The following is a 15,191-nucleotide window of genomic DNA, read 5'->3' as shown; positions in this document are numbered from 1 at the left end:
TATATATATCAAAACAATCTGAAACGGTAACACCTCATCTCATACATTCATTGGCAATTACCATTTTGTAACAAGGGGATATTTTCACAATATCAACTAGAAAAATATGCTAAGTAATCCATCCGTCGCTCCTTTTCTGTATTGTCTGTGTGTTTTTTTTCTCTGATCCTTTCTTCCCATCTCTGTCTCCTCACTCGTCTAGGCTGCAGGCCCTGAGGGAGGCTATGAGGCGGTGTATCTCCATAGCACACTGCATACGAACCCTCTGCCTGCCTCCCTGCCTGGCTGTCATAAAACAAACAAAAACATTAGTCTTCTCTCCTCTCCTGTGTGCAGGGCATATAAAACCATTGAGGACGACGACCTGAAGTTTCCCCTAATCTATGGCGAAGGGAAGAAGGTAAGACTGCTCTCACCTGTTAGCCTTGGACCCAGCCGCCCCGGACCCAGCCGCCTCGGACCCAGCCTGTTGACGGGGCTACTCCCACGGCCTTGTTTTGAGGAGCTATAATCACAGCTCCACCAAGGCACCATTAGTCAGCCCACTGTCACTCTGTGGAGGAAGGAGCAGTCTTTGTCTGCAGGAAGGCTCACTGTGGTGGCATTCCAGACCATCTTTATAACAGTATCACTGATCACACAATAAGATAGCTAGCCTATATCATGTTAATGTAGTTCCTGAGATGCAAAGCCAAAGTCTGGTTATCAGCGTATGCTACCCTGCATATTAGGGCCTCTGCCACTCATCTGACATGCAGGCAGTAGTCGGCTGTGTCGTTAGATGAGGACCAGGCAGATGTCACCCAAGTGCAGTCTGTTACCACACCACAGTAAGCCTCCTATCACAGTCGGCTGTGCCCACGACATCAAGTGAAGGCCAAGCTGAGTCCTTCCTTTTGAAGTGAGGGGGAGAGCGATATAGAGTGATAGGGGAGAGGATTGGGTTGTGCTGGAGAAACACCACCGCACTTCAAAGACCGGCACAGCCTGTCGGGGCCGTACCTACGCTCAACAATTAATCCCAGGATGTTTCTCCACCGCCCGAGGAGCTTTATCTCTGTCTTTACCCCTTAGACTCTTCCTCTTTTTCTCCTCCTCCCTCTCTCTCATCTCGCTCTTGTTGCGGCATCTGCACTGCATACTGATCCCAGTTCAGCCCAACTGACTGTACGACTGCCTCCTCGCCCCCCTCTCTCCTCTCTCTCCCCTCGCCCCCTTTATACTCTTTCGCCCCCTCTGTCTTCCCTCCTCTCTTTCCTTTTCCTCTCTCCTCTCTCGCCCCCTCCTTCCTCTCTCTCTCTCCTCCTCACATGGCTCCTTATACAATTAGCACTGCTCCCCAGCTCCAAGCAGCTAGCCCTTTTCAGAGGCAGAGGCGATATGTGCAGACAGTAGGAATCAAAAGGAATTTCACACAGTGTACAAATGAGGGAGACCGTAGACAACGTCGGTGTCTCAGACTAGGTAGAGAGGAGAGAGATCATTAAGGATTCACAGAACCGGAACATGTCGTGATGTTGTGCTTTGCTTCATTGTACAATGAACAATCACTTCCATTGCATTCGAGGTGGCAACTTGGATTATGCAGCGGTGCTTGTGTTTATTTGCCTTTATATTTTTAAATGGTGTTTGTGTGTGAAGATTAAAATTACTTTATTGGTCAATTGCACACAAGATCCAGCTGTAATTTTACTTCCAATTTTAACCCAACCCCTTCTAAACACACACACACATTTTTTTTTTTTAGAGGTGCGGAGGGCTGCCACACTGGGTGCCCAGGGAGCTGTTGTTGCGGGGGGTTAAGTACCTTGCTCAAGGGCACAACAGCAGGCAATGGCATCTAGGATTAGATATCAACAACCCTCTGGTTGTCAGCTCACTTCCCGGGATTCGAACTGGCAACCTTCCGGTTGCTGACTCGCCTCTCTAACCTCTAGGGTGTGTGTGTGTTTATGAAGATAAGATTTGTAGTCCTGTATCTTGTAGCATAGAGCAGTCTCCAGGGAGATATCATTGGGGGTCATCATTATTAAAGTCATGAGGCCATCATTGGTCCAGTTTAAATGTTTCCCTAAATGACAGCGGGGAGTAGTGTTCATCTGGGCCAGGGTAAATATAATTTAAACTCAGTCGATTCTAGCAGTGAATTGAAATTCATTCCATGTATTTAATAGGGAGATTTTTTTCAAAGAGGATTCTTTCAATTCATGGTTGGAATTTAAATTCCCTCTGCCGTGAAGTTGACAGAATTGAAAAACCGGTAGAATTGACTCTGACCCTGAGGTCCACACACATCAAAGGACTTCAATGGATCAAATTAACCCAAACGTTGGTTTGAAATAATACTTGTTGCCAAAACAGTCGGGAAGTGAGGATCATAGGGTCAGAGGGAGGTGATGTTTATAGTTCCTCTCTTTGATGGTCTCATCCCTCCACAGGCACGTGTGTTGGCTACCATCGGGGTCACCAGGGGCCTGGGAGACCACGAGCTCAAAGTGCATGACTCCAACATCTACATCAAGCCCTTTTTGTCCTGCTGCCCAGAGGTAGAGTACAGTACTACTTATTCTCTATTTCCTGTCTATCAATAACCTGGAGAGCGTAATAGTGCCATAACAGTGCATCAGACCTTATTGACCAAGACCATCATGATCAAATGACAGGAAACTGCGTCTGTGTTCCAAAGGGCAGCCTATTCACTATTCTATATCAGGGATCATGAACTAGATTCAGCCAGCTGGTCGGGGGGCTGGAACATAATTACAAATCATTTGTAGACTGCAAATTGACCACAAAAAGCCCAAACAGTTTGACTAAAACATAATCATTTCAAACCTTGCTTACATTTGAATACGGTCACGTCGTGTGTCTCTCTTATGGGATAACTTGGGAATAGATTTCTTAAATTAAAATAACTTGGAGCTGATTTCTTAGTTTTTTTTACAGTTTCTTATGTGCAACAATTAAAATTTCACAAAAATTTTTTTTGCCAAATAAAACCACCAACTGGCCTCTGAGACAGGATTGTATTGAGGCACAGTTCTGGGGAAGGGTACCTAAACATTTGTACAGCATTGAAGGTCTCCAAGAACATAGTGGCCTCCATCATTCTTTGGAACCACCAAAATTCTTCCTAGAGCTGGCCGCCTTTGCTCAGCTTGGCAATCGGGGAAGAAGGGTCTTGGTCAGGGAGGTGACCAAGAAGCCGATGGTCACTCTGACAGAGCTCCAGAGTTCCTCTGTGGAGATGGGAGAAACTTCCAGAAGGACAACCATCTCTGCAGCACTCCAGCAATCAGGCCTTTATGGTAGAGTGGCCAGACGGAAGCCACTCCTCAGTAAAAGGCACATGCCAGCCTGCTTGGAATTTGCCAAAATGCACCTAAAGACTCTGACCATGAGAAGATTCTCTGGTCTGATGAAACCAAGATTGAACTCTTTGGACTGAATGCCTAGCATCACGTCTGGAGGAAACCTGGCACCATCACTACGGTGAAGCATGGTGGTGGCAGCATCATGCTATGGGGATGTTTTTAAGCGGCAGGGACTGGGAGACTAGTCATCATGGGGTGGAAAGATGAACCAATCAAAGTATAGAGATCCTTAATGAAAAACCTGCTCCAGAGCGCTCAGGACCTCAGACTGGGGCGAAGGTTCACCTTCCAACAGGACAACGACCCTAAGCACACATCCAAGACAACGCAGGAGTGGTTTCGAAGCAAGTCTCTGAATGTCCTTGAGTGGCCTAGCCAGAGCCTGGACTTGAAACCTGATCGAACATCTCTGGAGAGACCTGAAAATAGCTGTGCAGCGACGCTCCCCATCCAATCTGACAGAGCTTGAGAGGATCTGCAAAGAATAAGGAGAGAAACTCCCCATATACAGGTGTGCCAAGCTTGTAGCATCATACCCAAGAAGACTCAAGGCTGTAATCGCTGCCAAAGGTGCTTCAACAAAGTACTGAGTAAAGGGTCTGAATTCTTACATAAATGTGATATTTCTGTTTTTTTTTATATATATATACATTTTTATACATTTGCGAAAATTTCTAAACCTGTTTTTGCTTTGTCAATATGGGTTATTGGTGTAGATTGATGATGATTGGGGGGGGGGCGATTTAATCCATTTTAGCATAAGGCTATAACATAACATGTGGAAAAAGTAAAGGGCTCTGAATATTCCGAATGCACTGTATATAAGATGGAGGTTGTAAATTGCTATGGAATCCGGTCATCAGTGGTTTCTGCAGTTTCAGACTCAGTGAACCCAAGTTCAAGGCATTTCCTGTTGATCATATTTTCAAACAGTGGTGCTTGTAGGTCAAAAGTAAGATGCGGTTAGTGGGAGTGTCATCATTGTTTTACAGTAAGGCATCTCAATGTCGGAGTCTCTCTTTTATATTGTGAAATAGATTCTTTATTGTTTCTCCCACTGGTTGTTATTCCAGTCAGACAGAGGCATTATTTTTCTGCCGATAGCTTTTTGACTTGTGATCATAAGGTCAACAACATGTCACGGATGACCATTGATACATTAGCGATAAGTCTTTGATTCTTTCACAACCACTTTTACAACACTGTCATCATGCAGTGTTTGTTCATTGACTGACTCGTACTCTATTTGTGAGGTGAAGGACGTGCCTCTTATGGAGTAACAACATAGCAAAATGCCCCTGGTCATTGCCATTACAGTCCTCCCTCTACCAGCACATGAAACAACAATACATCAAAACCATGGCACTTTGTCCGGAGACCAAAGCCAGGGGCATTACTTGGTGCTCTCGGAGTGTGACATGCAGCAGGATGCCTTTTTTATTATACCAGATCAAATCACATTTTATTGGTCACATACACATGGTTAGCAGATCTTATTGCGAGTGTAGCAAAATGCTTCTGCTTCCAACACTGCAGCAATATCTAACAATTCCACAACTACCTAATACACAATCTAAGTAAAGGAATGGAATAAGAATATATCCATATTAATATATGGATGAGCAATGACAGAGCGGCATAGGCAAGATGCAATAGATGGTATAAAATACAGTATATACATATGAGATGAGTGATGCAAGATATATAAACATTATTAAAGTGGCATTATTAAAGTGATTAGTGAATCCATATATTAAATTGGCCAATGATTTCAAGTCTGTATGTAGGCTGCAGCCTCTCTGTGTTAGTGATGGCTGTTTAACAGTCTGATGGCCTCGAGATCGAAACTGTTTTTCAGTCTCTCGGTCCCAGCTTTGATGCACCTGTACTGACCTCGCCTTCTGGATGGTAGCGGGGTGAACAGGCAGTGGCTCAGGTGGTTGTTGTCCTTGATGATCTTTTTGGCCTTCCTGTGACATGGGGTGCTGTAGGTGTCCTAGAGAGCAGGTAGTGTGCCCCTGGTGATGCTTTGTGCCGACTGAACCACCCTCTGGAGAGCCTTGCGATTGTGGGCGGTGCAGTTGCTGTACCAGGCGGTGATATAGCCCAACAGGATGCTCTCAATTGTGTATTTAAAAGTTTGAGGGTTTTAGGTGACAAGCCAAATTTCTTCAGCCTCCTGAGGTTGAAGAGGTGCAGTTGCGCCTTCTTCACCACACTGTCTGTGTGGACCATTTCAGTTTGTCGTGACGTGACGTGTACGCCGAGGAACTTAACTTTCCACCTTCTCCACTGCTGTCCTGTCGATGTGGTGCTCCCTCTGCTGTTTCCTGAAGTCCACGATCATCTCCTTTGTTTTGTTGACGTTGAGTGAGAGGTTGTTTTCCTGACACCACACTCAGTGAGCTCACCTCCCTGTAGGCTGTCTCGTCATTGTTGGTAATCAAGCCCACTACTGTTGTGTCGTCTGCAAACTTGATGATTGAGTTGGAGGCATGCATGGCCAGGCAGTCATGGGTGAATAGGAAGTACAGGAGGGGGCTGAGCACGCACCCTTGTGGGGGGTCCCAGTGTTGAGGATCAATGAAGTGGAGGTGTTGTTTCCTACCTTCACCACCTGAGAGCGGCCCGTCAGGAAGTCCATGATCCAATTGCACAGGGCGGGGTTGAGACCCAGGGTCTCAAGCTTAATGATGAGCTTGGTGTGTACTATGGTGTTGAATGCTGAGCTTTAGTCAATGAACAGCATTCTTACATAGGTATTCTTCTTGTCCAGATGGGATCGGGCAGTGTGATTGTGACTGCATCATCTGTGGATCTACAGTACTGGGGCGGTAAGCAAATTGAAGTGGGTCTAGTGTGACCGGTTACGTAGAGATGATATGATCCTTGACTAGTCTCTCAAAGCACTTCATGATGACAGAAGTGAGTGCTACGGGGTGATAGTAATTTAGTTCAGTTACCTTTTCCTTCTTGGGTACAGGAACAATGGTTGCCAACTTGAAGCATGTGCGGACAGCAGACTGTGATAGGGAGCGATTTAATATGTCTGTAAACACACCAGCCAGCTGGTCTGTGCATGCTCTGAGGACGCGGCTAGGGATGCTGTCTGGGCCGGCAGCCTTGCGAGGGTTAACACGCTTAAATGTCTTACTCACGTCTGCCACGGAGAAGGAGAGCCCACAGTCCTTGGTAGCGGGCCTCGTCGGGTGGCACTGTATTATTCTCAAAGCGTGCTGTCTGGAAGCAAGACGTAGGTTCCGTGACGAGGTTGGTTTTCCTTTTGTAGTCCGTGATTGTCTGTAGACCCTGCCGCATGTATCTCATGTCTGAGCCGTTGAATTGCGACTCCACTTTGTCTCTATACTGACATTTTGCTTGTTTGATTGCCTTGCGGGGGGGAATAACTACACTGTTTGTATTCGGCCATATTCCCAGTCACCTTTCCATAGTTAAATGCGGTGGTTCGCGCTTTCAGTTTTGTACTAATGCTGCCATCTATCCACGGTTTCTGGTTAGGGTACGTTTTAATAATCCAATGCACTTCCTTATAAACTCACTCACCGAATCAGCGTATATGTCAATATTAATCTCTGAGGCTACCCGTGAACATGTCCCAGTCCGCGTGATCAAAACAATCTTTAAGTGTGGATTCCGATTGGTCAGATCTGCGTTGAATAGTCCTTAGCACAGGTACATCCTGTTTGAGTTTCTGCCTATAGGAAGGGAGGAGCAAAATGCAGTCGGGGTCAGATTTTCAGAAAGGAGGGCGGGGGAGGGTCTTGTATATATTGCGGAAGTTAGTGTCAGTGATCCAGTATTTTACAAGTGCGAGTGCTACAGTCAGTATGCTGATAGAATTGAGTTAGCCTTGTTCTCAAATTTGCTTTGTTAAAATCCCCAGCTACAATAAATACAGCCTCAGGATATATAGTTTCCAGATTGCATAAAGTCCAGTGAAGTTCCTTGAGGGCCGTCGTGGTATCGGCTTGAGGGGGGATATACACGGTTGTGACAATAACCGAGGAGAATTCCCTTGGGAAATAATATGGTCGGCATTTGATTGTGAGGAATTCTAGGTCAGGTGAACAAAAGGACTTGAGTTCCTGTATGTTGTTACAATTACACCATGAGACATTAATCATGAAACATACATCCCCGCCCTACTGTTTATTCCTGTCGGCGCGATGCACAAAGAATCAAGGTGGCTGTACTGACTCCGACAGCATATCCCGAGAGAGCCATGTTTCCGTGAAACAGAGTATGCTACAATCTCTGATGTCTCTCTGGAAAGCAACCCTTGCCTTAATTTCGTTGGCCTTGTTATCTGGTGACTGGATATTAGCGAGTAATATACTTGGAAGCGGTGGGTAGTGTGCGCGCCTCCGAAGTCTGGCCAGATGACCACTCCGTCGGCCTCTTCTTCGGCGGCGTTGTTTTGGGTCAGCCTCTGGAATCAGTTCAAATGCCCTGCGTGGTTCGGAGAAAGGATCCGCTTCGGGAAAGTCGTATTCCTGCTCGTAGTGCTGGTAAGTTGACGTCGCTCTGATATCCAACGGTTCTTCCTGGCTGTACGTAATAACACTTAAGATTTTCTGGGCTAACAATGTATACATCAAAAAACGAAATACTGCAAAGTTTCCTAAGGACTTGAAGCGAGGCAGCCCTCTCTGTCAGCGCCATATTTTCCAGAAGATGCATAAAGAGTGTGCTTTAGCAGAGGTAATGGGCACAGTAACACTGATCTATACAGTTAGAAGACCTCTTTGTGGAACCTGCAGGCTCTAGCTGTCTTATCATAAAAGATGAGATCAAGCTCAAGGAAAGGAAGACCATATGGTCATTTCCATGTAAAAGGACCCATGAGCACCAACGTGAAGTTCATAGGAGCATCTCAAATTGGGTGTCAAATGAAAGCTAAGAGTCTATATTTGTGAGAAATGAAGGCATATATACTTTTTTCAACCATTAAGTGATTTAAAACTCACTTCCTTTACCAAATCTGTAATGGAATTTCCCAAAATTCATGCAATTGAAATGGCTACAATGGGAAATCATAGTAGCGACAAACCACATTTGGGTTCACAAGTTTAGACAGCGCAGTAGAGTGTAGTTCAGTTAAGTATAGTACTGCACAGTAGAGCACATGAGTTGAGTACACTATATTGTACTCTACTGTACTCTACTGAGCTCTACTGTGCTGTACTTTGATGTCCAAACTTGTGAAACTTGGACATCTATGAATGGTTCAGATTTGGTCTGGACCAACCAAATTTGGTCTTGTTTGGGGGCAGAGCTCATTAAAATAATAGTCAGTGTGTAGAGTAGCATCCACTTCACTTATTGTAGTTCAATAACCAAAATATATTTTTTCAAAGTTGTTAGCTGATGTCATAGCTGACATCCCATTTTTTTCTGCAGACATCATTGAATCTTGAGTTTTTGGAAAATGTGGACATAAAAAAAGATTTTGCCAAAATTCTGTTAGTTCATCCAGTAAATGTGTTTTCGAAGTTTACATACACTTAAGTTGGAGTCGTTAAAACTCGTTTTTCAACCACTCCACACATTTCTTGTTAACAAACTATTGTTTTGGCAAGTCAGTTAGGACATCTACTGTGTGCATGACACAAGTCATTTTTCAACAATTGTTTCAAGACAGATTATTTCACTTATAATTCACTGTATCACAATTCCAGTGGGTCAGAGGTTTGCATACACTAAGTTGACTGTGCCTTTAAACAGCTTGGAAAATTCCAGAAAATGATGTCATGGCTTTAGAAGCTTCTGCTAAGCTAATTGACATAATTTGAGTCAATTGGAGGTGTACCTGTGGATGTATTTCAAGGCCTACCTTAAAACTCAGTGCATCTTTGCTTGACATCATGGGAAAATCAAAAGAAATAAACCAAGACCTCAGAAAAATTGTAGACCTCCACAAGTCTGGATCATCCTTGGGAGCAACCAAACGCCTGAAGGTACCACGTTCATCTGTACAAACAATAGTACACAAGTATAAACACCATGGGACCACGCAGCCGTCATACCGCTCTGGAAGGAGTCCCGTTCTGTCTCCTAGAGATGAACGTACTTTGGTGCGAAAAGTGCAAATAAATCCCAGAACAACAGCAAAGGACCTTGTGACGATGCTGGAGGAAACAGGTACAAAGTATCTATATCCACAGTAAAACGAGTCCCATATCGACATAACCTGAAAGGCCGCTTAGCAAGGAAGAAGCCCCTGCTCCAATACCACCATTAAAAAAAGCCAGACTACGGTTTGCAACTACACATGGAGACAAAGATCATACTTTTTGGAGAAATGTCCTCTGGTCTGATGAAACAAAAATATAACTGTTTGGCTATAATGACCATTGTTATGTTTGGAGGAAAAAGGTGGATGCTTGCAAGCCGAAGAACATCATCCCAACCGTGAAGCAGGGGGGTGGCAGCATCATGTTGTGCGGAGTGCTTTGCTGCAGGAGGGACTGGTGCACTTCATAAAATAGATGGCATCATGAGGAAGAAAAATTATGTGGATATATTGAAGCAACATCTCAAGACATCAGTTGCAAATGGGTCTTCCAAATGGACAATGACCCCAAGCATACTTCCAAAGTTGTGGAAAAATGGCTTAAGGACATCAAAGTCAAGGTATTGGAGTGGCCATCACAGAGCCCTGACCTCAATTCTATAGATAATTTGTAGGCAGAACTGAAAAGGCGTATGCGAGCAAGGAGGCCCACAAACCTGACTCAGTTACACCAGCTCTGTCAGGAGGAATTGGCCAAAATTTACCCAACTTATTGTGGGAAGCTTGTGGAAGGCTACCTGAAATGTTTGACCCAAGTTAAACAATTTAAAGGCAATGCTACCAAATACTAATTGAGTGTATGTAAACTTCTGACCCACTGGGAATGTGATGAAATAAATAAAAGCTGAAATTAATATTTCTCTCTACTATTATTCTGACATTTCACATTCTTAAAATAAAGTGGTGATCCTAGCTGACCTGTCTTTGCTAGGTAAAGCCCCGCCTTATCTCAGCTCATTGGTCACCATAGCAGCACCAATCCGTAGCAGGGGCTCCAGCAGGTATATTTCACTGGTCACCCCCAAAGCCAATTCCTCCTTTGGTCGCCTTTCCTTCCAGTTTTCTGCTGCCAATGACTGGAACAAATGACTGGATCAAAAATCACTGAAGCTGGAGACTCATATCTCCTTCACTAACTTTAAGCACCAGCTGTCAGAGCAGCTCACAGATCACTGCACCTGTAATTAGCCCATCCAACAACCTCATCCCCATACAGTTTTTTGCACCCCAGTATCTCTACTTGCACATTCATCTTCTGCACATCTATCACTCAAGTGTTTAATTGCTAAATTGTAATTATTTTGCCACTATGGCTTATTTATTGCCCTTATCTTACCTCATTTGCACACACTGTACATATACTTTTTTCCTGTTGTGTTATTGACTGTGTGTTTGTTTATTCCATGTGTAACTCTGCTGTTGTTTGTGTCGCACTGCTTTGCTTTATTTTGGCCAGGTCGCAGTTGTAAATGAGTACTTGTTCTCAACAAAATTTTTACTAGGATTAATTATCAGGAATTGTGAAAAACTGAGTTTAAATGTATTTGGCTAAGGTGTATTGTAAACTTCTGACTTCTTCAACTGTAGCTCATTCTAATGTTTCTACTACTGTACTTTGCATTTGAGTTACACTGTTTGTACACACTGCATATTTATTTCTGTACTGAATTCATAACCCACTCTATCTACTGCTGTACATATTATTCTTAGTACATCGTATGTATAGATTGCATTTGGATTACTGTTACAGTGCTATTTAGTTGTTAATTGAATTTATTCTGACATTTTGATAATTTTTTTGTATACGTTTTAATATTGCGTACTGTGACATTTTACTGCATTGTTAGGAGCTAGTAACATAAGCATTTCGCTGGACCCGCAACATCATCTGCTGAACTGTGTACGTGACCAATAAACTTTGATTTTATAGTGGTAGAGACATGTTACAAATGATTTACAGACAGGATGTGCCTCTGTGACCCTCTCTCTGGAATAACATAACCATTACCTCCCTCTATGCCCATCCACAGGTCAAAGTTTACCCTCTGACTCAGTACGAACACGGGGCGGATGACGTCCTGGTGATGGGGACAGACGGGCTGTGGGACGTTCTCTCCAACCAGGAGGTTGCCGAGGCAGTCACCTGCTTCCTGGCCAACTGTGACCCTGATGACCAGCATAGGCATGTTGCGTTCATTCTACTGCAGCACAGCTGCTGCCCCCAGTCAGATAGACAGATAAATATTGTAGTCACAAGCCTGAACTTCCACTCACCCTGCTCTTATTTGGAGAGGATGAATGTTGTTATCTTGTCGTAATTACACACTTTTCTAAACATTTGGATAAGTACTTTCTGAAGTTGATGAAGAGCTTGTGAGACTAGTAATGGAAAGATTCCTTTCTTGAGGATGCCATGGCATGGGGGTTGATTTAAGTAATCAAAACAGGAAAAACATTCAAATCGTTTCCGAAATGTCCTACCCCTTCAAGGCTTTCTTATTTTGGGGATTAGTAAGTTCGCTTCAGGTGGCTAGTGGAAGCGTTTAAAGACTTTCTGAATGGTAGGTTGCCATGTCATTATTCTCTTGCTATTTGTACACACACTGGAGATTAACACAACTAGCTGTCTGCTTTATGTCTCTGTATACTGTCCTTTGTCTCTTCCATTGTGCCCCAGGTACACAATGGCAGCTCAGGACCTGGTCATGAGGGCGCGGGGGGTTCTGAAGGACCGAGGCTGGAGGATAGCCAACGACCGGCTGGGCTCTGGAGATGACATCTCTGTCTACATCATCCCTCTGATGTACGGAAACCGGCAGACCTAGCCCAGGCCCAGCTCGCCAGCACCCACCATGGGACTCAAGACATAGGCTGTGTCCGAAATGGCACCCTATTCCCTATATAGTGCACTGCACTACTTTTAGCCAAGTCCATAAAAAGTAGTGCACTATATAGGGTATAGGATGCAATTTTAGGCACTTGCCCAAGTGGCAGACCTAGCTGAGGCCCAGCTAACCACCCACCATGGGACTCTAGACAGGCTGCTCCCCCTCTCCCATCTATCCTAACCCCCCTTTCCTTAAATCAATGCCCTGGTTCTCACACAGTGCTTAATCCTGGATTGTTTTCCTGGGGAAGCAAAATGGCACCTGGTTGTTGTACAGTACAGGGTAGCGTGATTGTGCTTCTCTCTTGTGAAAGGAAATTCTCAGGATGTTACAATATACAGTACCTTCAGTTTCTTCTTTTGTTTCTGTGCTGCAAATGAAAAATTGACAATTCTGGAGTCAAAGACCTATAAGGGCCATGTATTTGAAACTTTTGAGTAGGCTATGGTTTCTGCATAGCCAAATATTTTCTGTTACAATGGAAGGCTATAGCTTTCACAAAGGTGATCCTACTCGTTTGGATATCGCATAGGACAATTTTAAATGAAGGGCAAAGGAACCGTCTTTCGAAGTGCAGTGCTTTATGGTGTTGGTTTTTAGCCTATTTAGATGAGGTATTGTTAATGTATTACTGATTATGAACATGTAAATAAGCTTAAACATGAATGGATTTTAGATCTAGATTTCAGTTATATACCCTGTTTGAGTTGTGTGTACAGTATACGTTATGGAACCGGTTTTGTTCCTATGATGTTCCGTGTGTCTTTTCTGACTAAGGTCAACCATCCATAAGTCACTGACCTAGACTAAGGGTGTCAAACATACAATCTGGCCTAAGGGTGGTTTTAGTAAAAATCGGTTTTATGTTTAGAAATGATAATGGACCTACATTTTATACAGTTTCTTGACTGTGTTCAACTTGCTAATAATCACCTAAATGAAAGCTAGACAGTCAGGGAGCATCAAATTCCAAAAACGATGGATAGAGGACAATTTTTTTGAACCACATTTTGACAGCTAGGAAATAATTAAAAAAAAATAATGACTAGCAAAATGACTGATTCTTCTGACCTAGACTGTACAATCCTACCACAAACATACTATGGCTTTCAGAACCATGGTTTGGGTGTACCTCTCCAAGTGTAAAATGAATGAAGTCAGACTGGTTTTATTGCCAGTGACTGTTTACCTTTTCTCCATTTTGATCGGTTTGTATTTTTATTGTCATTGCTGTACTCCTGAATCTGAATTTACTTAAAGGATATGAAGGGACACATCTTCACACTCGATTAGGGTTGCAAACGGCATGTATATTACTGGGAACTTTCTATGTTTTTTGGTATCTTTCAAGGATTTTATCCTATCCATCACAAGACATTAAGTGGCCATTTTGGGTACATCTGATTATCACAGGGGTCTGTAATAATCTCTGGCCCTCTGTGTGGCTTTATCACATGTACAATATATAAAATAATTGAATAAGATAAAGTATAGAATGAAAAAGCTGTAAAAACATTATCCTAAATATACATTTGGAGAATACCATTGGTGTTTTAATGAGGGTTTCAGCATTAAATATCTTTATTTTTATAAAATATTTTACAAACTTTTATTTTAATTACTATGTATTTATTGGCTTCAAACTGGTGTCAGTTGTGAAAAAAAGTCAGTTGGAAGAGTTGCAGAGGGATAATCAACGAAGGGCTATGCGTTCTATGCAAAATAATGAACAACGTGGAAGGTGTGGTCCACGACGCGATAGCGGAGTAAACTGACCTTCCAAGGAGTTGGATTATTTCCCAGACAACGCATAGAGCCCCGAGTTGATTATCCGTTTTATACCATAGCTATACTTTAACACATTTGCCAGAAATGTGTTAATTTGCTGGTAGAAATGTGTTCAAGTTGCCGTGATAACCAAACAGACTTGTTTGTTTAGCTAACCAAACCATCAGTCCTAGCTTGCTATTATGAAAATCGAATTCAACAATGCCAATAATGTTTTCAATTCGACTTTTGCTTTCAAAAGCAGCTCAAACAAAACAACATGTAAGAGTGAACTATAGCCATTGAATTTTACGGTGTTGATATACCGTGCTTTTATAGGGAAATGACGCATGCTCTAGAATGCCAATCAGAAACAAGTATTCAACAATGCCATGGTATTGTTAAGCAATAAGACCCAAGGGGATGTGGTATATGGCCAATATGCCACAGCTAATGGCTGTTCTTAAGCACAACGCAGCGCAGAGTGTCTGGATACAGCCCTTAGCCATGGTATTTTGGCCATATACTCTACCACAAAGCACTACCGGGCCTTATTGCTATTATAAATTGGTTACCAAAGTAATTAGAAGAGAAAATATTTATTTTTAATCATACCCATGGTATACGGTCTGATATACCACAGCGTCCAGCCAGTCAGCATTCAGGGCTCAACCGCCCAGTTTATAATTGAAAAAAATTCTGTTGTTGATTAGATGCTTTTTTTTCATTAATTAGGCTATTTTCTCTTGAACCATAACATCTATCTACTAGAAACCCTTGCACAATATGGACACAGATAAAATAAATTAATACTATATGATATATTTTTTTACAGTTCTAGTATCAATTACCAAAGTTATGATAGATTGTGAAAGATTTTCTGTGAATTATCAAAATTACTGAAGATTGTGGTAACTTTGGTAAATTACTGGTAGCTTTGCAACCCTACATTTGATACAGAATAGTGAAACATCTACCTCATGCTTTTGGTTTGTTTTAAACAAGAGATCCAATCCCTTGTCCCTATTTCACCTGTGCATTTTTTCTGAATGTCAAATACATGTCAGC

The 15,191-nt window shown here is 42.9% G+C and overlaps 1 protein-coding gene across 1 annotated transcript in view; it reads left to right on the top strand.

The window, feature by feature from the left end:
- LOC115196979 (protein phosphatase 1H) overlaps positions 1-13,410 on the top strand; it is a 55,647-nt gene extending 42,237 nt beyond the window's left edge. Inside the window, exons 7-10 of the mRNA XM_029758064.1 lie at positions 337-400; positions 2,439-2,546; positions 11,499-11,650; positions 12,146-13,410. Coding sequence (XP_029613924.1) covers positions 337-400; positions 2,439-2,546; positions 11,499-11,650; positions 12,146-12,293 — 472 coding nt within the window. The 3' untranslated portion in view covers positions 12,294-13,410. The remainder of the gene's footprint in view (positions 1-336; positions 401-2,438; positions 2,547-11,498; positions 11,651-12,145) is intronic.
- Positions 13,411-15,191: the final 1,781 nt, after the last annotated feature.

The sequence above is a fragment of the Salmo trutta genome, chromosome 7 (assembly GCF_901001165.1).
Source record: "Salmo trutta chromosome 7, fSalTru1.1, whole genome shotgun sequence".
NCBI lineage: Eukaryota > Metazoa > Chordata > Actinopteri > Salmoniformes > Salmonidae > Salmo > Salmo trutta.
This window is presented reverse-complemented; position numbering and strand designations above follow the sequence as displayed.